We start from the raw sequence: 24,953 nt of genomic DNA, 5'->3' as shown, positions 1-24,953 counted from the left end.
GGGAGATGATTCTCCCCCTCTACTCTGCCCTCGTGAGACCTCACCTGGAGTACTGCATCCAGGTCTGGGGTTCTCAGCACAGGAAATATGTGGACCTGTTAGAGAGGGTCCAGAGGAGTGCCACAAAGATGATCTAAAGAATGGAGAACTTCTATGAAGACAGACTGTGAGAGCTGGGGTGGTTCAGCCTGGAGAAGAAAAGGCTCTGGGGAGACCTTATAGCACCTTCCAGTACCTAAAGTGGGCTTAGAAAAAGGAGGGAAAGGGACATTTTATACAGGCAGATAGTGACAGGGCAAAGGCCAATGGCTTTAAACTGAAAGAGGGCAGGTTTAGATTAGATTTTAGGAAGAAATTCTTTACTCAAAGGGTGATGAAACACTGGAACAGGTTGCCCAGAGAGGCTGTGGATGCAACAGCCCTGGAAGTGTTCAAGCAAGTATACTGAGCAACCTGATCTGGTGAGTGACATCCCTGCCCATGGCAAGGGGGTTGGAACTAGATGATTTTTGAGGTCCCTTCCAACCTAAACCATTCCATGATTCCATTAAACGTATCATAGAAGTGTGGCTGACACTGATAAATAATTGCTTTCTGGACAGAGTGCCCAGAAAGTTAAACAAATAATTCTGTCCTTGCAAAGTTCATGCAACAGTTGAATGAGGATCAAATACATGCATTGGCTACGACTTGAGGAAAAACAAACATTGACATTCTGTTTTTAATACAACTTGTAACACCAAAATAAATAAAAAGTGAATTTGAATACAAATACCCACCTTATGACAGTCCATTTTTTGGAGTGCTGTTAGGGGATATTTGCTCTTGGATGGACTTAGAAGACACAAGTTTTAATCTGTAAAGTTTAAAAATGCTTCTAGGACTAATCCTGTCATCAGGGGGAAAAAAAGTAGTTACATTATTGTGCTGGTTTAAAGGTAAACCAGCAGGGGAAAATGAATCCAACTCAAAAGAGATTATAAGTCAGAATAACAATTTAATAAAAATAATACGATAAATATAATTACACAGACAAACAATTGGTTTTAACCCACAAAACCCAGATGTATAACCCAGCACCCTGGGGCATGAACAGAGTGGTGTTCATTGGGCCCCCCTGAGTCCAAAGTAAAAGGAGAGGGAAAACCTGTTGGTGAGGGTGCTGGTTGCAGTCCAGTCAAGGGTGGTGATTGCAGTCTGGTTGAGAGTGGTGGTCACAGTCCAGTCCAAGTTCTGGTCCTTCTCTGGATCCCACGAGTGGTACCGAAGTCCCAAGACCCCAAGATTATACATACTCAGGTTCAGGCAGGAATGCCCAGTACCTCCCTCAGGGCAGGGAGTTCCACAATGGGTATGAGGACAGGAGCATTCTCCTGTCTCACAGGCCTCTTAACACCCAGCTTATAGCCTGAGGGGTCAGGCATACTCTGGGCAGCTGCTGTAAATGGTCTATTGTTAACAGTTTCTGGGAAATGGCATGGAACAGTATAGAATACACAGTTTTGGGTTACACCCACACAGTGATGAGCTGGTCCCAGCTGTTCTAACTAGGAAAATTATAAATGACATTTTAAATTTTATTAACTATGTTGTTGTTGTTTGCAGTACTTCTGCTTTTTGTTTTTTACAAGTAGCCTGTAAGACCTTCGTAAGAAACTTTCAAAAAGGGTGCTTTTTTCAAGTTTATGTCTTCTCCATGCAGTTTGTCAAGCTGAGTCCTATCATATAAAAATGCATCCCCCCTTATGAAAGTCTTTCATCTAGAAGAACATGCAAAAACAATCACAGAGATAAAAAAGTTGGAAGAGCTCAGCTTACCGCTATCTGCATTAACAGAGGAACTGCACTGACTGCAGGAGCATTACCTGAAACAATCTATAATTCACAGATAATTGGCTACATTTCAAGTTGATTAGAGTCCTTTGAACTAATCCAGCAATTTGACATGGGGAATCTAGTGTAATAAAGCCAGAAATGCCAGGAGTGTTAGCAGTAAGAATTTTCTCCCCAGACTTCTCTATTCCTGTACTATGATGATGAAGAACAGAGAAAACTGGGAAAAGCAGAAGCACTAGGAGAAAGTAGTTTGCAGATCCCAAAGGTTTTTCTTCTCAGAATTTCAGTACTTGAAATAAATATATGTCTTGACACTGAGAGCTGTGCAGATGAGGTCGTCTTCAGTACTGTGCTGCTTTTGTATATGTGTTAAACCATGACAAGTACAAATATGAATAAAAAAAGATGATCCCTGTCCTGACACTGCCAAATAAGAATCTTTGTTTTTTCTTGTCTCATCATATATCAGATGAATGAGAGCAAAACTTATATTAAAGCTGCAAATGTCAACACAGAAGTCTGAAAATCATCTCTGAGAATGTGGAATGACATTAGTTTTTACTATGCCTCAGCTTGTGAAGCAGGTTTTATATTAGAAAGTGAGAGTTTATTCACGCTGGGAAAAATGAGATGGGTTTTTTGATGAAGGATGGTCAACAACAGAGTAGTCAATCATGTCTACAAAGTATAACTTCCCAATAGCGACAAGCAGTGGAGAGCTCATCTGGTGTACTCACTCAGGGTCAGATGTCAAGGCAAGTCCCAGTTTATCAGTAGTTCCAGAAACTGGGACATGGAAACTTAAGGCAGAGGGCTGTGGGAAAACGGTGAGTAATTTGCTAGCTGAGGAAAGAAATAGAGGCTGAAATAACTAAAAATTCTCCCTGACTCCATGAAGTTCCTTGGTCACTTCTAGATGAGATATCTGCATGTCTGTGTTTGGCTGATGGTTTCTTATTTTGAGGCACCTGGAAGGAAACATTTAAGTTATAGGTTTTATAGAAGCACCAAGCGCTGAGAACAGCAAATGAAGTCTGCTGGAGCAGTTGGTTAAATCATAAAGTATTCTGAACCAATGCCAGGGCCAATTGAGTATTCAAAAAAAGTGCAGCAAATCATAATAAAAAGTTCCCAGTTCCCTGGAAATAGTATCTCCTCACCTTTAATGCACACTGCCATGATAAATGTTTGGAGGCTGCAGGAAAGCCACCCCAGAAAACCTTACGAAGAAACTGGGCAGCTCTGAATTCAGCAAACTTTCTGGTTTGCACAGTGATAAATGGGGCTCCTAGTCCCACACTTAATCCAGGAAATGCAGAGACCAGCTTCATTCCCAGACGCTGTCCTGCGTTTACACTAAATGAGGTACTAGTCCCGTGGGAAAAATAGTATGCAGCCAAACAATTAAATCATGTCACATAATACACATTGTGTGGGGGGAGGGAAGAGGGGGTTGATCTACACTTCCAAAGGCAGCATTAGGTCTGGATTTGTCCAGCTTTTCAGAGTGTAACTTTGTAAACCTAGTGGTGTTCTTTCAACATTTTGTTGTTGTTGTTGCTGTTTTGTCTTCCTCATTGTTTCATCTTGTTCTCTCAGTCTCTCTGACTCACTTTTTGAAGTTCTGCACGTACCTCGGGTGAGTCAGGAGAGCTGGCTGGGGGAGGACATCAGGGGGAACAACCCTCTGGACAGAGATATGAAACAGAAAGAACAGGATGGGAAAACTGGCCACTTAAGAATTTATATGAAAAGTATCAGCTGTAGCCCAGGCTAGGGAGAAAGAGGGGAAAATGCTTTTTCAGGGCAAGAGAGAAAGTGAGAGCAGAAGCACAGCTGTGGGAGATGAACGTGGAGTGGTAGAGATTCTAAATCCCATGTCCCGCTGCAAGGGCATTGTCTCCTGTGACCCTTTTCCTGTGGCTCTCGTGCAGCATGGCAGGTAAACATCCTCTTACTTGCCATGCAGAGCAGGAGCATGTGGTTGTTGTTGCACTGGTCTTCATCCCATGGGTCACCAGGGCCAGAAAATCTCTGATGCAAAAACCTCCCCCAATACACACACTTATCACACATGAAAGAGAAAGAGCAGTAATAAGGCAGGAGCCCATCCAAGTCACAAAAGTCTCTGTGATCAAGTGCAATATCTCCTGGAGACAAACACTTTCCCCTCGGTCACTGTCCTCCTAACCAGCTCCTTACAGGTGTGGCCACATGTCTCATCTCACCAGGATCTCCCACCTGGCTGTTGCTTAGCGAAACTTTGCCCTCCCAAAACAGAATTTATAGAATTCCCACCCCAGGTCCCTCCCATCAACATAAAACACATCTCAGAAACCAGCTTTCTCCCAAAGGCAGCTCTGGGCTGTCTCCACTACAGTCCTCTCCAGGGATGCGCTAAGGAGACAGTCTCATGAAAAAATCCAGTCTGAGCTCCTCATCCCTGGTGTCACCAACACTGCTCCCAAGCCAGGCACCGAGTCACAGCTGCAGTGGTGCCTCAGAGCTAATTCACTTGGCTCTTCCTCCCCTGTGCTTTAATTCAAAAGCCCAGCTGGCACTGCCAGGGTAGACAGGGCCACTTCCACAGTGCTGACTCCCACATGGTCCTGCCTTTTCACCCGGTTTCCCATAACATTGAAATGTCTGTCGAAATGTCTGTCCATTGGCACAGACACCTTATCAACACAGGCACATTTGAACATGAGTTTGAGCTCACAGGGCAGTGTTGGATGTAATGGGGTCACAGGCAGTCAGCAGAGCAGCTTTGTAGGAAAAGGCTGTTGTTGGGAAGCTGGGGATTGAGAGGGAGAAGCCTGCTTCTGAGAAAGAAAGAGAATTGAGGGAAAGCAGAGAAACCCAGAGATAGCTCGAAAAGTACTAGTTTGTGGCCAGGTAGGGGGAGTGGTGGACAGAAACCCACAGAAACACTTCTCTTGGGAGATGCATAGACATACAAATGTATAATTGTCAGCACGTCTATGTGTGTGTATATGTATATGTGTGTGTGTGTGTATCTATGTATGCAGAGTGTATATATTATATAAAAATAAAATGTTAGTTTGTACCTTGGTGAACAGACACAATAAAAATTAAATTTCCAGCTAATTTAGTAAGCCAGTGATTAGTGTAAAAGGGAAAGAGGGTCAATTCTGATTCTGGGTCTCATGCTGAAGTTCCCAGCCAAAACATCCTCTTTCAATTACTGTCAGCTTTGTTTTGACATTCCTGTGACTTACTTGGATTGTTTTATGAAATTCAGTTTTTTACTTCCTTTTTGTTTCTGAACAAATGTATGTATTTATTTGACAGGACATATGAACTGATCCTGCCAATGTGTCTATTTGCACTTTGTTTCACAACCATGAGCAACTCCCCCTTCAATCAGCATATTTGTATGTATTTGGAGAATGAAGTTCAACATGGTTTTATGTCACCAGATTTCCTCTGAAATAATAATGAGAGGCCAAGGACTGTAACTCACATTGACTGTACAAAGAAGCTGAGTGGTTTAAGACTCCTGCTGCTCCCCAGGTGCTTATTTCTGTCCCACTGCTGGGGGACAGCAAAGCTGCCCAACAGGAGTGAATCTCTGCCCTTTGTCATTGCAGTTCACAGCCCAGCAAAGCAGCACAAACCTCCCCTCATCTGCCAGAGGCTGAACTGGACCCGCCGAAATGTGTGTGGATGTGCCACTCGGCTCACTTTGCTCTTGTAGAGGAGAGGTTGCATTTGATGAACAGAGATGTTTTGAAATGTACCTTAAAATATAGCCTCTTTTCAGCTATTCTGCATATGAAAAGTACTTGTGCTGCTTATAAGAATAAAAATGCTATTGCTTTTTCTCACTGAGAAACTTCTGGCATCACATATGATTGTTCTGTCAGAATAAACCTGGGGCAAGAAATGTATTCTCTCTCCTAGTAAGGATTTGGTGAGAGCTTCCCAAAATCTCTTGCTCATTTAACATTGAAAATAAGGAAAGCAAGACTGAGCACTGGGAGCAGCAAATCCCTTAGTAGTGATATAGTGACTACAGGCAAGTACATGAAGAAAGTTTCAGAGAGGTGTGGGCAGACAACCCACCTTGGTTTCTGAGTGCAGAGTGGAAGCTGGTGAACCTCAGGGCTGCAACAGAGGTGAAGAGAAGCTTGGCTGGGTGGAGGAGCAGCTCCCTGGGCAGTGGCTGGGTGAGCTGTCTATGATGCTGGTCACCTGTTGACTCCAAGGAAAACAGCAGCCGTGGAGACCTCCATCCCTCTGCAGGGCATGGTGCTCATCCCTTCCCACCAGCCTGGGCATTCGGTGTGCGTGGGGGTGGGGGCATCCAGGGCTGCACAGCAGCTCTCCAACCAGTTAAAGGAGGGGAGTGTGGGCTGTACCCTGGAAATGGAGGGTAGAGGAATAGGACAGTTTGGGAAACACCTGCAGTAATGAGCTGCCAACTAGTGATTCAGCAGTATGGGATGTCCAGAGCCGGATCAAGGTTTTCTGCTGACCACGGGGTAAATACTGCATTGCCTAATACCAGACTAAGCTCTCCCATGGCTTTCAGTGTATATTGATTTCCTTCATATAAAAAAAAGTCATATATGAACAACACGGGGCAAAATTTGACCATAGGAACCTGTGCTCTTGGCTATGGTTGTCTCCTGCTGGCACTGTAATTAATTTGAGTCTCAAACTCGAGCTTCCAGTGTACCACAGTGCATGTTCTCACTTGGTATGGACAGACTCCCTCTGCTGGAAAATGGCTATAAAGGTTACCTAGTCGTTTAGCGATCCTAAGTGAAATAACTTGTAAGAAATGTCTTTTGTGGCAAAAGTGTAATTTTTATTTACACTGTCCGAGGAATTGTAAAAATATTTTTTACTTCTTTCCTAGCCCCTGGGAAGGAGCTAGGAGTTTTTATCTTCAAAGTTCATCTCTGAACTGTATAAAACTCCATCCCCCTTACACTAACCTCATATTGCATTAATTCACTGAGTAAAGTTTTGGTTTCTTTCTTCTTCTGTAACTAGAATCAAGCTTTGAATAGTTCCCCTCTGTAGTCCTAAAGGCTTGACTTCTTCATCACAGATGACAAGAGCCTGCCACTGACTTTACAGAAGCACCTGGACAAGACAAGCTGGACAGGTTGGTTTCTTTAGCATCCACTTTTAAATACACTCCTAAAAGCAAGTGGAAAAGAGCACCAGCAAACAGAATTTCAATGCAGGAATTCCTGTTATTTCCCAGGAATTTTGAGAGGTGGAGCTGATATATTCTGTTCAGAAATTAAGACCCCTGGTCCAAAATATTTACTGAATCGATGATACTGAGGAAATGAGGATACTATTATTAGATGAAGTCCTGTTATCATCAGAATAACTTCATCAGGATCCAGATCAGACACAGCTTTATTTTTTTCTAGAAGAATACGGTATCCAGTGCTTTCTATTTTATTTATTTGATAGCAGACCAAGCAGTCCTGAGACAAGGTTTTGAGTTTTAAAGTACAGCTAGCACAGCAGTTACATCTGCTTCTCACTCCACCAATGTGTCTCAGATGTCACCTACAGAAACAGCCTCCAAAGAGAGGAGTACTTAGTGCTTGGTCCCTTTCCTGAGGTTATCAATATAGGCATCAACTATACCATTTACTTAACCTCTATGGAGAGGGGTAAGCTGGACTGATTGAACTCTTAAACATCATAGAATCATAGAATGGTTTGGGTTGGAACAGAACTTCAGAGACTGTCTAGTTCCAACCCCTCTGCAATGGGTAGGGAACTTTCCACAGACCAGAGCCCTATGCAAAAACTTCCCCCAGTACACACACTTTCTGCATCCCAAATCCTGGTCTAACTTTTGATTGCCACTCCTGCACAGGTGAGAGCAGCTCAAAGTTACTTTGTTCTCCCTGAGGACTTTTTATTGCTGCTGGGTCCATGAGTGCAAAGGAATGCCCCGATCATTCCTCTCTCCAAGGCGTAAACTTGTGCTAACCTAAAGTCACTGTAGCTGCTTTCTGACAGACAAAATTCTCTGTATAGGAGTCCTCAGGGGACTAGACCCTTAAATCTAGACCCACTAGATTTAAAATGCTTATGAGAAATGTTTAAGATGTATTTTGTGTATATATGAAGAGCAGAGAACTGAGATCCATTACATAAGAAGTCCAGGAAGAGTTGCTTTCCAGAGGGCCAAAACCTCACACAATGGGATATGGTTGCAGGGAAATCCAGGGGAACCATGTCCATGAATCCTTCTGCTCAAGCTTTGGAGCAAAAAGAGTTATTTTTTGATACTTTAATATCAGGATGAGGACTAATTATCCAGGATGAGGACTCTCTGTATGGACTTTGCTGGCTTTTTGATGAAAATTTATGTATAAATATCACAAATTGGGGGGTCTTCTCCACATACCAAAACTCTATGAGTTTAGAAATTGCATGAATTGAAGCATTTTGACAAATGTATAAGAAGGACAAGAATACATCAAATATGACAGAATATTAGTCTCTGATGTGTTGTATCACTTCTTTCTCCTATTTTCTGTCTAATTTACAGACAAGACACAGCTGAATGAAGTTATCTTTTCCAAAGAACAGGAGAGATGGGGCTAGGATTCAGGGGGATCCTCCTAACAGGAGGAATATCATCTGTCAAGCCAATCTAAAATAACAGTGAAAATGGAAATCAACACTCCACAAGCAATTTTTCCTATGATGAGCGTGTTTATTTTCACATTTCACATTTGTTCATGCACAGTTACCTAAAGCTCTGGCACAACAACTGCAGGCAGGGCATTATCTATGATAGACTGTTGGATTTCAATGTTCATTTCTCTCATTGATTGACTAAATTTTGGCTGCAATATCCTTCTGGACATATTTCAAGACCTGTTTGTTTTCAATGGTTTTGGCAGATGGCTGTATAAACTCCAAGTCCCATGATTATGATTCATTTCTGTGTGAATAATTTTGGTTATCAAGTTTGATTATATCTCTATGTGTTTTTACACTATTCACATGTACACTGAGTGCATTCAGAGCCAGAGCTGTGCTTATCCAAATACCTTTTTTTGTGCTAAAGAGCAAAAAACTACAGATTAACATTTTCATTTTTTGCATATTTAATATTTTGCTTCTTTTTTTAATGGCTATTATATTCTTCTTCAGTTATACATCATGGTTGCTTTATTTTAGTTAAGTATTTAAATATTTCCTATTTTTTTCCCAGAAATTCTTGTTTAGCTATTGCTTCATTTTGCTTTTGTGGGTCTGGCATTTCATATAATAATGCATGATAAGTTAAGAAGTACTCTTAAATTAATTCATCCTCAAAACCATGCTGCAATTAAACAATACCTGAGAAGCACAAAAGCATAAATATTTTGCTTTGGGAATGCCCACCTAAAAAATTACATGAAAGCAGCTGATGTTCCCTTCTTAGCCCTCTCAGAAAACACCGGGGTGTAACTCTATCTTGCACTTGAAATGCTTGTATGTACCCACACCTTGACTTCCCACAGCAGCACTTTCTAGTTAGCTTGAAGTGCTGGGAAGGATCCACAGGGATGAGTGTTTTACCAGGCCGTGGTCTAGTGAGACACAGCAAGTTTAAAGTATCCTTCATGGGCCCCTGAGTCACATCAGTTTTCCTGCTCGTTCCCCTTTCTTGTAAAACTGTTCTGTGTTTTCAACATTTCCTGGTAATGAGCATTTTGGAAAAGACAGTTTTTCATCCCTTTGTCTTTGCTTCCTACTAACTGTTCTCCTTCATGTCCAAGGTTTGGACTCTGATGCAATTTGCAGTCATCTTGGAAAGGGCAGAAAAAGCAGTGTTTGCCCAAGAAGGGGCATCCATGCAGAAATTACCCACAGCCCCACTGCTTCAGGAATTCAGGATGGGAATCAAGGCAGTGACTACTTTTTATGCCAGTCATGACCGAACTGGTGACCTACTGTGAGAAAAAAAAACCCTTTGGAGCCTTTCTGACTACTTGTATACCCTCATTCCTCTTCCTATGGAAAGAGAAATGTCAGACATGCCATTACAATCAGATTCCTCTTTGGGTGATTACCTTCCTTCCTAAATGCCCGATTCATTATGTTAACTTGTTCACTTGTTAACTTCTGTTCACTTGTTAACTTAAGTTCTGTTCACTTGTTAACTTAAGTTCACTTGTTAACTTCTGTGGAGAATGATTTCATTCTATCATGCAAGCTTCAGTCCCTCTAAGTAATACTATTGCACCAGGCTAGACGGGATTGAACTGGAAAGGGCTGTTGGTCTAATCAGGCATGATAGGGAGCAAGGGAGAACACTTTTGAGCAAACAGAGGACATAATTTGAAAGCTTCTCTTTCCAGTGTCACACAGTGGGACTGATTGGCCAGTTCAAGAAGGACATGAACACTCACAGACTCTCCCATCTGAGAGATGGGGTTCAGTGCTACACACTGCAGCTGTCTGCAGGCAGACCTGCCCAGCTGCCTCGGTGGCAGTGAGGCTTGACTCTGCTTTGGTGGAGATGGAAAACAGCAAGTCAGGGCCAGCCACACATGACTTTTCTATTTTAGCTCTTCTTGGCATTTTCTGTTCATCAGGTGTGGTGTACAACCAGCACGTTACTCTGATGAACACAATAAAATTCTGCCGGGGCCTGTTGAGTTAATGTGTCTGTAAAACAGGAGGAGATGGCTGATGGTCTGAAATCCAGGCTGCAGCCCAGCATTCAGCTCTCACAGGATGTGAGGGCAGGCTGCTACACAAAAGGATATATGTGAGAGGTTTTATCTGAGCAACTCAGACACAGACGTCCACGTTCCTTTCTATCCTGGTCTGTTGTAATGCAATCTTCAAATAACAGTTACAAAAGGAAAGCCATCTGTATGTAAGTTTGGGCTGACAGAAGAATCTCATGAAAAATTCAATCTGGATTGAGGAGGACAGGAACTATGCATAGGAACAACATTTTCCCCCTCAGATTTATTAGTTTATAATATAAGTTACCACGCAAGAAGCAATTTACAAGCATTGGCAAAGATTCAATTGCTTTCTTATATATCCCCCAAAGCCCTACTTGAAAAAAACAAAACAAAACAAAACACAGTCCTTTAATGGAGATAAGTCTTACAAAGTTTTAAGGATGCCCTAATATTTTAAAAGGTTGAACTTCAAAATTAAGGCTCTAAGGTAAAATAGTAAGATCTTTGTTAATTACAGAAAATCACAGGAAGAATATCCATCAGACTTTGACTTTTGTTCATGATTTCATTAGTCTTCACTCTTCTCTAACTATATTATCCAAAGCAGGCTTTCTCCATACTAGACCTGGGGAGAATATTCCCAAAGAGGGCAAGGTTGTGTCTAGAAAGAAAACTTGCCTGTTGAAGAAAGGGAAGCATGGGGGAATTATGGGGATGTGTATGCGTTTGTGAGCATGTGGAGATGAGATTTACACCTGTGTTCAGGAGATCTTCAGCCAGAGGAATGGAGTTTTCCTAACTCCTGCTTTTCATGGATCATGACAGTTCCAATTCCCTTGGTTTGGCCCAAGTTCAAGAAAAGAAAAAAGTAAAAAGGGTTGCAGTGCCTCAGCAACCCCTCGAAGAGATTATATGGAAGTAAGAGAGATAGGACATCTCTGTTTTTCCTGGAGAACTTTCAGCAAAACTCAAATTTTGATGAGGCATGAGTAGAGATGCAGCAAAAAAGGTTGGTAGCTACAAGAAAGGATTACAAAGTAGTAAATGGAGAGGGGGAAAGCCACAAAAGAAGCAAGGTGATGAGGTTAAATCTGGGAAAATGAACTAGTTGTGTGACTGGGGAAATGGGACTGAGGACATGGGAAAGGGTTGAGGGATGTCAGAGAAACAAGAGTCATAATGCATAGCGATAGGGAAAGCAGAGAGAAGTGAGACATCAGGGAGGTGAAGAAGAGAAAAAGTCCATAAATTTGGAGTTGAAAGACTGTCAAAGCGAAAAGATACGCGTTTTCAAGACAAATCTAAGTGAACATCAGGGCCAGGAAGCAGGTGGCTGTTTATGTGTACTTTTTTCTTCCCAAACCTACCAGTAAGCCTGTTTTTAGTTAAAACAGAAACATAAGGCTTTGGATGACTTTGCATGGCTCTGTAATACATTCATGGTGGCCTTCTCTTAAATGAGACATCCATCACTGTCCTGCCACAATGCTAAATTTCTCTGAAACCCTCTTATGGTGGTTAATTGCTAACTTGGATCTTGCTACTGATATACTCCTATGACAAAGGTCACATTCCTAACAACAAAAGTAAAGAAAGGAAGGTAGTAACATGGTGTTAATGATGTAGTTGAATTTTACTTTTGTTTTACAGCTTAGGGTTTATTCTAGCTATCAGGCCTCTTCTAGTCAAAACAAACAAGAATTCTCCCTCTGCTCTTCAGGGGGAGTGTTAAAATTGATTATCCCAATGCATTTTAGCTGCCTGTACATAAATATCCTTTCTGACTGCTTGCTTGTGATGGAAACTGTTCATTGTGTTTTGCAGGTACTTCTGAACCTTCAGCTTCTTCTCGTTCTCTCCTTGGCTGTGATTTCTCTTCCATTCTCTTATGAGACTTGCTTTTTCTCAAATGCAATCTTTCTCTTTCTCGTCTCTCCTTCACGCCTTCAGGTTGCTAAAAGGCAGGGAAGAAACAGCTGGGAATTAAAAGTGACTCCTACATGAATAAAAAAAAAGCAAGCTCATCATTTTATTTGATTAGCAATGTATAACAAAAATATTCCAGTAACCTGCCTCAGCATGATCAGGTCTCCCATGATGGGCTCAAATTCAAGGCTCAAGCCAGTCACCCCAAAACTCAGCAAGAAGCAGCAAACATGCCTTGATTATACTCTGTGTATGATAGAAGGGTCACCTGCCCAGCAGACTTGAGTATGGGAGGGAAAAACAGACAGGCTCCAAGATTTCAGCCCAGACTCCACACTTCTGTCCTTTCACATGATCCATCTTTATGTGCCTCAAGGCTGTTCAGTACCAGCCACAAAGGCCTCACTGAAAACAAGTGCTGAAGGTCATGAAGTATTCTCAAAGACACGTTTTTAAGAGAAAAGCAATATGCAGGGAAGGAGATGAATTACCTTTCCCATACTTTTCTTTCACCTGTGTCATCATGGTGGTTTGAATTGCACCCACAGAGCTCTGAATGCAAAAAAATGCTCCATTTGGAGACACAAGTTTAAGCTCAAATTTCTTTTCAAATCTCTAACACCTCTTGCTCAGTTCTCTGAGATCCTCAAGTCCTTCACATCTCTCAACTGTCAATGGCGACCGAGGAAATGACAACAACCGGGTCTACTTGAAAGACAGATTAAAATACAGCTCAGCACACGCCACTGTGGCTTACAGAAGGGTACAGGAATGCATGTTTTATCTGGAACTGATGTCATATTTAATACATTATGCTCACTATACCCATCATACAATTATTACACACTCACCGACTTTCTAGCCATAGGCATTTTTGAGAAATTAGAAATGATAAACCAGACAACCACTAGTGAGCATTGGCACATGAGGCAATGTGAATTCCAAAATGAAATAAATTGAGTAGTTCCTAAAGGGGAAAAATAAGATTAGAGAATACACTTAAAATCTTGACAATGGCATAACAGTGCTGTCATCACCATAATTCTACATATTCCTAGAAGACTGGTCATCAAGGACCATAATTGTTGAACTGATCATGTAATAATGATGCTTATTGAAAAGAGATTTTTTTTTCTCTCTTTTGGTGCACAGAAGGTCTGCAAAGAGAGATGAAAATTACTTTTCCATTCAAACTGTCAGTGTCAACAAACTGGAAAAAAAAAAAGATACTTCCTTCTATGGCTATCGGGTGATAATGTCAAGTGCTATTCAAGCACAGCTTTTTGAATGGGGTGACAATTTGATAGCATTCTGGTATGTAAAAATGAGTTAGGATTTATTACCCTTCCTTCCATTGTATGATGCATCAGATATTATGTATCATAATTACAAAAATGTGTTAAAGTGTCATAGACAAAATGTTGTTATTGGCTACTTCCTCAACACAATCCATACAAAAAATGGTCTTGTCTCAGGACAGAATGATGGGGAAAAGAATGAAATGGGGGGAGAATCCCCTGCTGCCAGCATGCCCTTACAGTGAAATTATGTTCAGCCACTTATAGCAATAGCTGCTGCTGTAGCAGTGTGGTGACACTGCAGAAAGCAGATGAATGGAGTCCCAAGGGGTAAAAGAGAAGCCTCCAAAAAACTGCAGTGTCTGACAGTCTTACAGATAATACCATATAGGTTAAACCAGGTCAGCAGCAGTGAGAAAGTGAGCTGGGTCTCATGGCAAAAGTGAAGCAAACCTGTTTTTATATTGTCATGTTTTGTTGTCACAGCCACAGAAACCTCTGAAAATATTGCCACAGCCAGTGCAGTACCTCATTTTGAGGATAAATGTTTTTGAATAAGCCTAGATGGCAACACTTCATCAAGAATCCTCACACTATTGATATAACTTTAACCTCGTTTGTGCTGCTGTAGTAATTTGAGACGACATAATATGAGAAATTCTAGTTCAAGTTAATTTCTGCACTTTCTCCAGCAAAGTCACAGCTATTACACAAAGGATAAAGCTGGCTCACTTGTTGGTTGATTGGGCTTTTTCTTAGGTAGTGATATTAAGTTGGTTGTCACCTACCAAAGAAACTGAGCGCTTGCTTTTGAGATGCAATTGCTTTTCAAAGGACTCTGCAAACTCCTGAATGGAATTTGACCTTGTGTCCGGGCCTGAGCTGTCTGCTGAAGCTGTTCTGCTTGCCTTCCTGTGGCAGTGGCATTTGACATCTTGGTCTTCCTGAAATTCCTTGGAGCCCTTGAGATGGCCTGAAGATGAGCCTTTGGCAGAATCATGAAGTCGTGTTGCATGGAGGGAGGAAAGCTTGGCCTGAAAAACAAAAGGTCTTTGTTGAGTACTAAATATTAAAGCAAAGCACACAAAGTAGATTATTTTTCTGCCACAGAGACTCTCCCAACAGTGGTGCAGAGTGAAGGACCATGCCCAGAATCCTGTGTCTTTCCTCTCATGTGCAGGAGAATCACACTGCCAAGAACTTGCTTTTCTGGAGGCAGCAGCTGCAGAATTTCCTATTATTCCTGGTTTTGAGTATCTAAGCTTTGGCACCCAAATGAGCATTTCACAGGTAAAGTTGCTGGGTCCTCTTAGAGTTCACTGGCACTAAAAGGAACTGGAACTGGAACCTCAAAAACTCAGGCCTTGATCTGGCTGCAGTTTCTGGGCAGGACCCTCAAAAATCAATGACCAAGTCTTTTGTGGAAAGAGGACTCAGATACAGGATTTGACCCATGGGTGCTCCAAGCTTTATCAGATGTTTGAATTAATTTGAGTGTGACAGCAACCATTTCTAGCCCAGTTCTGTCAAATTTCAGCTTGCAGACATGAAGCTTTATTGCCCAGCTTTTAATTTTTTGCTGGTTTCTTGGGCACATTTGTCATGAACTGATGAGGGAGCACTTTCAGGGCACTGAGGGACACATCTCTGCCAGAGAAGTGGTAGAAAACAGACTTCCAACATTTACATTTGTAGGGCTGATGTGAGAAGAGAGTAGGTAGCTGTTTAGTTTCTTTGTGATTCCGTTTTCCCAGGCCTGACATGCAGATAAAAGTTATTGATCTGCATCAGCTGTGTTTAATTGAATGTCTGTAAAGGAGATTAAACTGATACAGAACTGCTGTGTCCTGCAGAGTCATGTATTGGTGGTTTTAGAGATAGACAGACCTGTAGATGCGATGGGTGAGAAGGACACTACAGAGAGCCAGGGGTGCCCTAAACCCTGCCAGCTGCTGATGCTTTTTCAGGATGAGCAGCTGAACACTGGTAAGGCGCAGGTGGTGAAAACTCAGAGACAGGAGGTACTGAAAATGACACCCCTGCAGGTGTCAGGTGAGGGCACTCCAGGCATCCAACTGCAGCATACATGTTTGAATGGGTATATGTTTTGGACATTATGAGGAATTTCTTCACAGACAGGATGTCATTGGAAAGGACTGTCCATTGAGGTGGTGGAGTCACCATCGCTGGAGGTGTTTAAGGAAACACTGGATGTGGCACTTAGTGCCATGGTCTAGTTGGCATGAAGGTGTTCAATCAAAGGTCGGATTTGATGATCTCAGGGGTCTTTTCCAACCTAATTGATTCTGTGATTCTATGTTTTGTATAAGCCTGACGCTAAGTCTTCAAATACAAATTAACCTGGAGAAGCTCTGCTGCCTTCAAGGGAGCTGTGATTGTTTCAAACAATTGAAGTTCTATTCTACAGATTCTGAAATGCTTTCTAAGAAAATCCAGTAGAAAATCCTACACTCAGAGTAGGGTTTGTTGGGGAGGAATGTGTGTGTACTGTTTGTTTTGGTTTATTAACAAATGGAGGAAAGCTTAATCAAATTGGTATAGTTGCCACCTGAAATATGTCCTGTACACAATTTCATTTACTCTGGCCCAGACGCTATTATATATATAAATACATATATAATATATATATTGTATAAACACAACAGGGACCTATGCAGCCTTTCTCTAAATAGTGAGGCTCTGCCTTCATGTGGTTGTGGTTATATCACATTAGACAGGCTTGATGAGAGATGCTAAAAATAATAAATCTCACACCTGACAGAAGTACATAATAGTGAAGAGTTTTCCAAATGTATGGTACTAGTTCAATTTTTTTTGCCAGACATAAGCTTACTATGTCCAGTATTATGGACTGCCTCTGAGAGTAGTGTTAATGATTTCTGCCACACTATTTTTACTTTGGTTTCAAACCAATCGATACAGCTGTAAGTTCTGTAAGGTCATATTGTATTGTTGCTTTAAAAAGCATGAAAGCAATCACATTGCGCTAGAGGGATAGGAGCACACATGCCATGCCAAACTCAACAAGCTAAATGTCTTCTGTGTCATCAACATATATTGTTTCCTGGAAATAAAAATTGTCTCACAGTAAAAATCACTGGTTGTTCTTAGAGGGTTTTGGGTGAAAAAAACCCACGGGAGGACAGCTGAAATGGGGGATTGTATTCTATCAATCCTGTTTTGCAATGTTAGTAAATGTTTTCTTTTACTAGGACATTGCTTTTTAATTTCCCTTCACAGAGGTAATTATAATTAAGCCCCTAAAGAAAGACTACAGTTTACTTATTGACATGACAGCAATGGTTCATAAAAGGGACAGGCTTTCCTCTGAAATGCCCATCTGCCTCAGTGGACTAAGGGTAAATACCTGTGCAACCATATTACTGTGACTGTGCCTTCTCTCACACTGCCTTTTCACGATACATACCACCATACCTAGGACAGCGTGCTAAGGCATGTCAGCATATTGCTGACTTGTGGACACAACCCTACAGAAGACAAGAGCCTCACCGTAACTGCTCAAGCATGAACATTTCATGGCTTATATCTAGCACAGGACATTAGTCTTCTTTTATTTAATATTGACTGTGAAAAACTGAGAGTCATAAAATGAAGTTCAGAGGTGAAGCAGATCTGGCACTCACCGTAGATAAAATCCAAGTGTCTTTCTTCCTATTTCATAGATTTAATACATGCATTAATACACGTGTTTAATGCCAAATTGATTGCTTGGTAACACTGTAAATAAGAATGGATGAAGACTGCTTTAATCTATGCTTTCCCCTCCTGAAGTCTCAGCAGCTGCTGCCAACAGAGATTGCCTCTATATCTGCACTCCTGGGTGTGCACCCACTGCTGCACTCGCCCCTTGACAAAGTTCTCTGAGCACAGTCCCAGCATCAGCTCCTGTCCTTGGCCCAGCAGCTGCCTCACGCCTACATCTGGTAACTCTTTAGTGAACTCACCTTGGTCTCTGCCTCTCAGGATCTGACCTCAAGTAGTTCTTAAACTGGAGAAGTGGAGAGGAAGTGAAACAAGGGAAAAGACATGAGAAGGAAGAATGTTAAATGCTCCAGGTATCAAAATGGGGATTTTTTGCCAGCTCTGGGAAATCCAGAAGCACCAAAGGATCTCAATGATTGTTTCTCACTCCCTTTAGTACTCTTTTTTTCTGCCTTTGGGTAAAGGCCAGTCATGCTCAGTGTATCTATTCACAAAACAGCTAATCTGCTCATTGCCCATCTAAAACATACAAAAAGTACACAAACAAAAATACTTCAAGAAATTGGTGTCAATACAATTTGCCTAATCTCTTTCTCAGTTTCTGTTGTAGACAAGCTGATTGCTTGCATCTTTTGCACTTGATCTGAGTGCTTGCACAGCTGTCAGTAAGAAAATTAGTCTTCAGTGTGTCAGCACGAGTGTTCTGTTTGCTGAAGTTTAACCAATGACTCCAATATTTTAGGGATATTTTAGAATATTGGACATTTGGCTGCTGTCCCATGGCTTCCTTTCCTTCTGAAAAGCTTATAAACAAGCATATATTCCTTAAAAAATGTTTTGGTCTGAGATCCAACTGACCTCTAGTAACAATATGGTGGTAAATGTTCAGTCTGACTTTAGTGTAAATTAAATGTTAGTAACTTCAACAGCAGTCAGTCATTCTACTCCCACTCTCAGCTGCTCTTATCAGATTTTCTCCTGTGAGCAGCAAAACCTATTTGAAGGCTGATACATGTATAGGTTGTAAAACTCTTATCAGTGCTCCTTTGCCCCCTATCTTTTCCCCACAACAAAATGTCTAGGAGGTAAGAACTGTCCTGAACCAAAATGGTGCAGGATAACTAGAATGTATCAAGGAAAGTCATAGCTGGAGGCTTCAAAAAGAGTATCACAGTTAATTTGCCTAAAGTTTGCCAGGGGAACAAGTTAAATAGAGGAGATGGAAACAGTTCTCCCCAGGCAGTTTTCACGTTCACTGTTGGCCCACAGCATCATATACAACTCTGACGCTTTTCAGGAGAGTTGCATGTTTTAGCCTGACTTGCCCGTGACCCAGGGAAGGATGAATATAATTTTATGTTTCCCTCTGCAAAATGTGAATGACAACAGCAAAAGCATTTTGTGAAGCTCATCTCAGTAATGTTTGTGAGGTACACCAAGACGTTGGGAAAAAAACAATGAAAACTGTTGTTAGTTTGTGAGTTATTCTACAAAGCTTTATGCTTATTTTTGGAGGGGGCTGTACCATGATAGGATGCCACAGAAGTTTATTATTATGTTTGAGGTGAGAGCAGGGGCTTGAATGTCTTACTACAGCACAGGAAATACCACAAAGACCAACACACCAATTTGGAGCTGAAAGTGATTTCCAGCATTATATAAAACCACCTTTTTGTGCTACAATGTGAGCATTTTGCTATGTAATACCCAAACACTCCTGGTGCAGCTGCAGTCCCTGTGGGCAGGGCTGCACTATGGTGATGCACTGCATATCAGCCTTGGATACAAGAAAAAGTGTGCTGGCAGTGCTGTTTTGGCAGTACCATTGTATCTGCACAAGGAACTTTTGTCAACAGCTATGTCAAAACCTGCTGACTTGATTTTCACCTGGACAGTGGAGTTACTTCAAAATAAGATGTTGAGACAGACAAAAGGGTACACTGTCATCTGCTGTGAAGGTATTAATTTACAGAAGAAATGCTGTCTAATCTCAGTTATTATTCCTCTTGACTAATTGCACAGTTCCGATAAAATGAAGACAATATTTAAATAACAGTACAAGTGTTTTGAATCTTACAGTAGTTACCATTTGTAATAATGAATCGTTATACAGTCGTTATAATTTGTAGTAACTGTAAAAAACACATGGCCAGGTGCAATAGCAAGCTGTTGCTCTCAATCACCAGATGCTCTTTCTGAAGGTATTTCTCAGGCATCATTAGTGATTTAATTTCTAGCTTTAGTTAAAGGCAACATGTTTTAGTGCTATTTACCACCAACTAGACAACTTCCAAATCAAAAGTTTCATCTCAGAATTTATCCCCAAATCATAAAATCACCAAACAAATCTTCCCTTCTCACTCCTCTAGTCAACTGCTGGCTCTGAGAAATAAAGCAGTTAAAATTTATATCTTATACATAAAACTAGGAGAGCAAGACAAATTTGTGTGAAGCATTAATGAAAAAGCCAGACATATATGTGTACATGATAATTTTACCTTGTTGAACAACAATGTCAAAAAATCACAGTCCTTCTGTCAGCTAACTTAATCCAAATTCAAGGTATGGATTTAGGGATGCAACTACAGCAAAGTATTTGAATAGCTATTAGTTAAATATTTAAATAGCTTTTGAACAAACAATATAGGAACATGCTTCAAATTAAATGTCAGTGCACACACTAATACAGACACAATGTACAAGAATATACAACGAGATGTGTTCAGCACGGTGCTGAATGGAAAGTGATTTAAAGTTCATTCTTACACTTCAGTCTGTATTGAGGTCTACAGAAATCATATATGCATAGATCTCTGAAGGAAAAAATAATATACAGTACAATTAATTAACCGCCCCCAACACCAACAGATATTATGTTTCCAGCATTCTGATGGAATACACCAGCAAAGCTCTAGTTCAGAGTCTGTTTTGCAATCTGTGGCAAAGGTGAAATATAACAGTAAATAACAAATGTGGCTCATCAGACCAGACATTAAGACTGAAGGTTACCTCTGCAGCATGTCCATGAATTTAAAGAGGGAGAAGGTGGTTTTGGACTCTTTTAGTTTCTTAGCCAATTTTTTTGAACATGAAAAATCCCATAGCTTAAAACACGGCAGTTCCAGTGGAAAACTTGCAAGGTGAAAACATAACATGGCATAAAAAAAAAAGTTTGGAAAAGATTAGCTGTTTCTCCTCCATATATTAGCATTTGCTTTGTTGCAGCCAAAATGATCTAAGGATATAAGTATAAAATGGCTTTAAGGAAACACAGTATCTTTGTTTAGCCAACTGATGTAGCTGGGAAAAAACAGACAGGTTTGGTCCACCTAAATATTCTTCTAAGAGCTGAAATAAAAGCAACAATCTTTGAGTAAAAAGAAGAATGTGAAAGCTGTTTTCAGTTTAACTTAATTTTCAACACCAGACAGTTGTGAGCTGCCTTAAAAATCTACTTCTGCACATGAATCTTGTCCCTTTCCAAACTATTTTGTTAGTTTAAGAACCAAGACTATACTTCTACCTTAAAATCTTACTTCACAGTTTAATAAGCTTTGTTATGTATTGTATCCTTGTTTTCAGAGTCAGATTTTTAAATCAGAAGAGACCAGATTTTTAAATGAGAAGTTGCACCTGCAAACAGCTAAATCCCAGAGAGTAAAACTCCCTGGAGATAGTATAGTTGCAGAATTAGGTCCAAATCCTATTAATACATATGGAGTTACATAGTTTTACATATGAGAACAGACTTGTTAAAGACAGTCTTTATGCATGCCAGTCACAAAATGTTTTGATCTCTGCCAGGTCATGCTGAGCAGACAGAAAAACACTGTAATGCATAGTTAGGCTCGTATTGGCCTCATTAGCCACCAGCGTGCCTGTAACAAATGTGGATACAGCCTTCCCAAATCTTCATTCGCGAAGCCCAGCCATGATGATAGTTAGGCAGCTATTACATGCTTCTCCTTGTGTTTCTGGTCCTGTCATCATTTATCTTGGAATTTGCCAGTTTTCCTGTATTCGAAGACACCAGAGGCCTGACCCTGGTTGGCAGCTAAATCCAAAAAGCAACTAGCTGCTGCCAGCAGGAACTGAACTTACTTGGTAAGGTGTACCATATGTATCCTGATGCATTTCTAGGGCCATGCTCCTGGGGATGGAACTTATATTTATGCATAAACCACAGAGAAAACTGCACACAGCTCTTACCGGTAGGGATGCTCTCCTCTCATTACAGAATCGTGTCTGACGTTTCTTGTGGCCTCTACCCTCTTTCTCATTCTCATCGATCAAGTTGTGGCCCCAGAAGCTGCTCATCCATTTTGCAAAGAAGATATCATCATCCTCGTCATATTCCATGTACAGATGTTCCAAACTTGGGGGGGTGTCTCCCAACCAGGCAAGGAAAAGCAAGGTCAAATTCCACCACCAAGCCGGCAATTTCACACTGTTCTGCCAAGAAGAGGAAGCAGAGATGCAGTTTCAACCACTCTTTCTGCACAAACCCATCCCACTGCAGCCCTGGGCACCGTCTAAACATAAAGTCAATCCTTTCTCATTTCTTTTCAACGAGGTTTCTTTTAACCTTTCCATTGCAGCGCTGTCCAATATGACACTGCCGCAGGGGGCTGGTGGGGGGAGCGTTGGCTACTCTGTGCTCTGTGTGTGTGGCTGTTGAGTGCACCAGCTGTCAATACCAATGGAGAATTGCCCACAGTTACATGCCTGGGAGGTGCGTACACAAACCCAAAGTAGGCCTGTGATTTTGAGAAGCAGAATCGACATATTGATGTTGGTCGGGAACTGGCATGGCTGCTTGCAGAGACATAACTGGCTCTGTGGGAGGGAGCACAAATGGCCAACTCTTCCCAGGTTTCTCTCCATCCTGACTTCTGTTGCCTCTGCTCTTCCTTCAGTATTTAGGAAATGTGGTCTGTCTAGGTAGAACCAAGCCCCCCTTGAAGGAACCGCTTGTTCATTTTTGGGTTATGACAGACAGTGGAAACTCGTGTCAGCTGCTTTTCACCAGAAGAATTTCATCCACCAGGGTAAAAATATGTCTGATTCCTCCTCACCAGCTCTGGGTGTAACCCACATAGGCCATGTCTAGACCACAAACAGAATAGGGCCAGAGACTGTTTTCTGGCCCTGAGACTCAGTTGCTACACTGATCACACGTACCCTACATGGCACTTGTGCTGTGCATCTCCTTGAGGCTGTACGTACTGCACTGTGGTTGTAATATTTTGTTGTAATTTTTGTGTATTCTTTATTTTAAATTATCTGATATAACACAAAAACTCTCTTGTGGCCCATAAAACTGTTGTTTGTATGGTATGAAACTGGAAGATGTGTTACATGCCTGGGGACATGGCAGAAGGACAAGGAGGAGGGCTCTAAGGCTGTAGAGCCTGTTGGAGTAGTGTTGGAAGACTGCATAAGAGGAAGAACCCAAATCTAACTTCTTACTGGAAGCAGTCCTTCGTGTGTTCTAGGTGTTCTCCCAGTGCCTAGGCATTGCTGTGGAGATGGCCTTGGCCAGAAGTATGCTAAAAAGCTGGCTGGTAATTTAGCATTACAGAGGATCAGGGGTCCAGCATTAAACCTTGCCTATTCCACAATCTACTTAGAAATACAGATGTAGTAACAAAAGTCCAGTTTCATTCATGTGGGTGTAGGTAGGAGGTTTAACTACCATGTAGGACTCTTCATTCTAAACAGTATGGGTAAAGGGACCAATTGGTTATGGATGCCTATGTGCCCAAGTTTTACTTTGTCCGAGGCAGGCAAGACTGTGTAGCACGGGGACCTGGAGTACATGGGTCTCCATGTATGGGAGATAGCATTGGTTCAGATGTGATGTACCAGAGCTTGACACAATCGAATCTGCAGCAGGCTGCTTTCTTGGCAGAGGCACAGGTGAATAGGAGCAAGGGGAATACCTGCAAAGCAGTACAATAAAAATATACCTGAAGCAATAAAAAGGATGTGTAGGCTGATTCTTCAGGTGGTGAAGAACACTCCTGGCCATATTCTGACAGCCTGAATTTGACTCACATCCTTGAGGCCGCTCATGTGTTCAGGCAAGATATATCTGAAGGCCTACAGCAGCTTATAGGAAGCATCACGTGGGTGGAATTGAGGCTGTCCCAGTAGGAAGTTATCAACCTGTTGGATACTTGTTTTCTACTTTGTGGTTTGAGTTTCTTCTTTTCTGACATGCAAGACAGAACTGCAGGCTGTTGTGTGGAACAGGAAATGCTCCTGCCATGCTGAGACAGGTGACAGGGAGAAGTGGGAGAGAGGTTGTCCCACAGCTTTGTCGAAATATCTTTATGTAAATAGTAATAATCCATAAATTAGAGGATACATCTCAAGCTGTTTACTACCGGGCACTACTGACTCAGAGTGCAGCAGGGCAAATTTTAGTTGGGGTCCTGAAGTATTTGCTTTGCAATCTTCCTGTTGTTTATATTTTCAGTCCTTTTTTTCTTCACTGCAATATGTTTCTTCACACATATTCCTTCCATTTCCCTGTCATCTACAATGAAATTTCTAGCCATGAGATGACTAGAGCTTTCTGAGTATAAAAACATATCAAAGACGACTCCTCTTCATCCTCAGCCAAATGGTCCATGGAAATAAGTGGAGACAGAAACATAAGCTTCCTCTGCCTACAGGTAAGGATGCTAAGTGGGCATACACGCACACGTATACAACAAGTACAAAATTCCAGTAATGCATATTCAATTATTTTTATGACAGACTGAATTAATGACTTAAAGATGTCATTTATAATAAGAATTGCTTCAAAATGCTCCTGTACAAAGTCCTAGAACTTTAAATCAGCCATATTAGCTGAAACTACACAGAATCACAGAAGAACAGGATTACAGACAGGGTCAGGTCGTAAAGGACTGCAGCGAATCACCTGGTCCAACCTCCCTACTCGAGCAGGGTCATCCCAGAGCATGGGGCACAGGATTCTGTCTAGATGGTTCTTGAGTATCTCCAGTGATGGAGACTCCACAACCTCTCTGGGCAACCTGTTCTGGTCATCTGCACACTTCCTCGTGTTCAGAAGGAATTTCCTGTGCATCAGTTTCTGCTCTTGCCTCTTGTCCTATCGCTTGGCACCACCAAGAAGAGCCTGGTTTCATCCTCTTGGAAGCCCACTTTTAGATATTTACAGTTTAATGAGGTCCCCTCTCAGCCGTCTCTTCTCGAGGCTGAACAGACCCAGCTCTCTCAGCCTTTCCTCGTAAGAAAGGTGCTCCAGCCCCTTAATCACCCTCGTTGCCCTCCACTGGATCTTCTCCAGGAGCTCCACGTGTTTCTTGTCCTGAGGAGCCCAGAGCCGGACAGAGCAGTCCAGATGTGGAGTGCACTCCGCATGTGAGCGGCCCAGAACTCCTTCCGCACAACATCAGTCCGGACCCGAGGCCCCTGCAGC

General features: G+C 41.7%; 1 protein-coding gene across 1 annotated transcript; it reads right to left on the bottom strand.

Annotated features, from left to right (window-relative positions):
• Window positions 1–12,151: 12,151 nt before the first annotated feature.
• On the bottom strand, window positions 12,152–23,536 carry LNP1 (leukemia NUP98 fusion partner 1). Its single transcript, XM_027727629.2, has 4 exons — window positions 23,470–23,536; window positions 21,710–21,952; window positions 14,545–14,790; window positions 12,152–12,486 (listed from the first exon to the last, which is right to left on the bottom strand). The coding sequence occupies exons 2-4, from the start codon at window positions 21,857–21,859 to the stop codon at window positions 12,286–12,288; spliced, it is 597 nt and encodes a 198-aa protein (XP_027583430.1). The 5' UTR covers window positions 21,860–21,952; window positions 23,470–23,536; the 3' UTR covers window positions 12,152–12,285.
• Window positions 23,537–24,953: the final 1,417 nt, after the last annotated feature.

Source organism: Pipra filicauda, unplaced genomic scaffold (assembly GCF_003945595.2).
Source record: "Pipra filicauda isolate LSUMZ 115617 unplaced genomic scaffold, ASM394559v2 scaffold64_size3178608_pilon, whole genome shotgun sequence".
NCBI classification, from domain to species: domain Eukaryota; kingdom Metazoa; phylum Chordata; class Aves; order Passeriformes; family Pipridae; genus Pipra; species Pipra filicauda.
The sequence above is the reverse complement of the archived record's forward strand: the minus strand, read 5'-3'. Positions and strand labels throughout refer to the sequence as shown.

What these genes read in the sequence shown, in the direction of transcription:
- LNP1 (XM_027727629.2), bottom strand. Translation starts at nt 21,859, where the DNA reads ATGGAATATGACGAGGATGATGATATCTTCTTTGCAAAATGGATGAGC. An exon ending in AGAGGAGAGCATCCCTACCG is followed by an intron (nt 14,791 to 21,709) that starts GTAAGAGCTGTG and finishes TTTGTTTTTCAG; the next exon opens with GCCAAGCTTTCCTCCCTCCA. An exon ending in GCAAGCGCTCAGTTTCTTTG is followed by an intron (nt 12,487 to 14,544) that starts GTAGGTGACAAC and finishes CCTGCCTTTTAG; the next exon opens with CAACCTGAAGGCGTGAAGGA.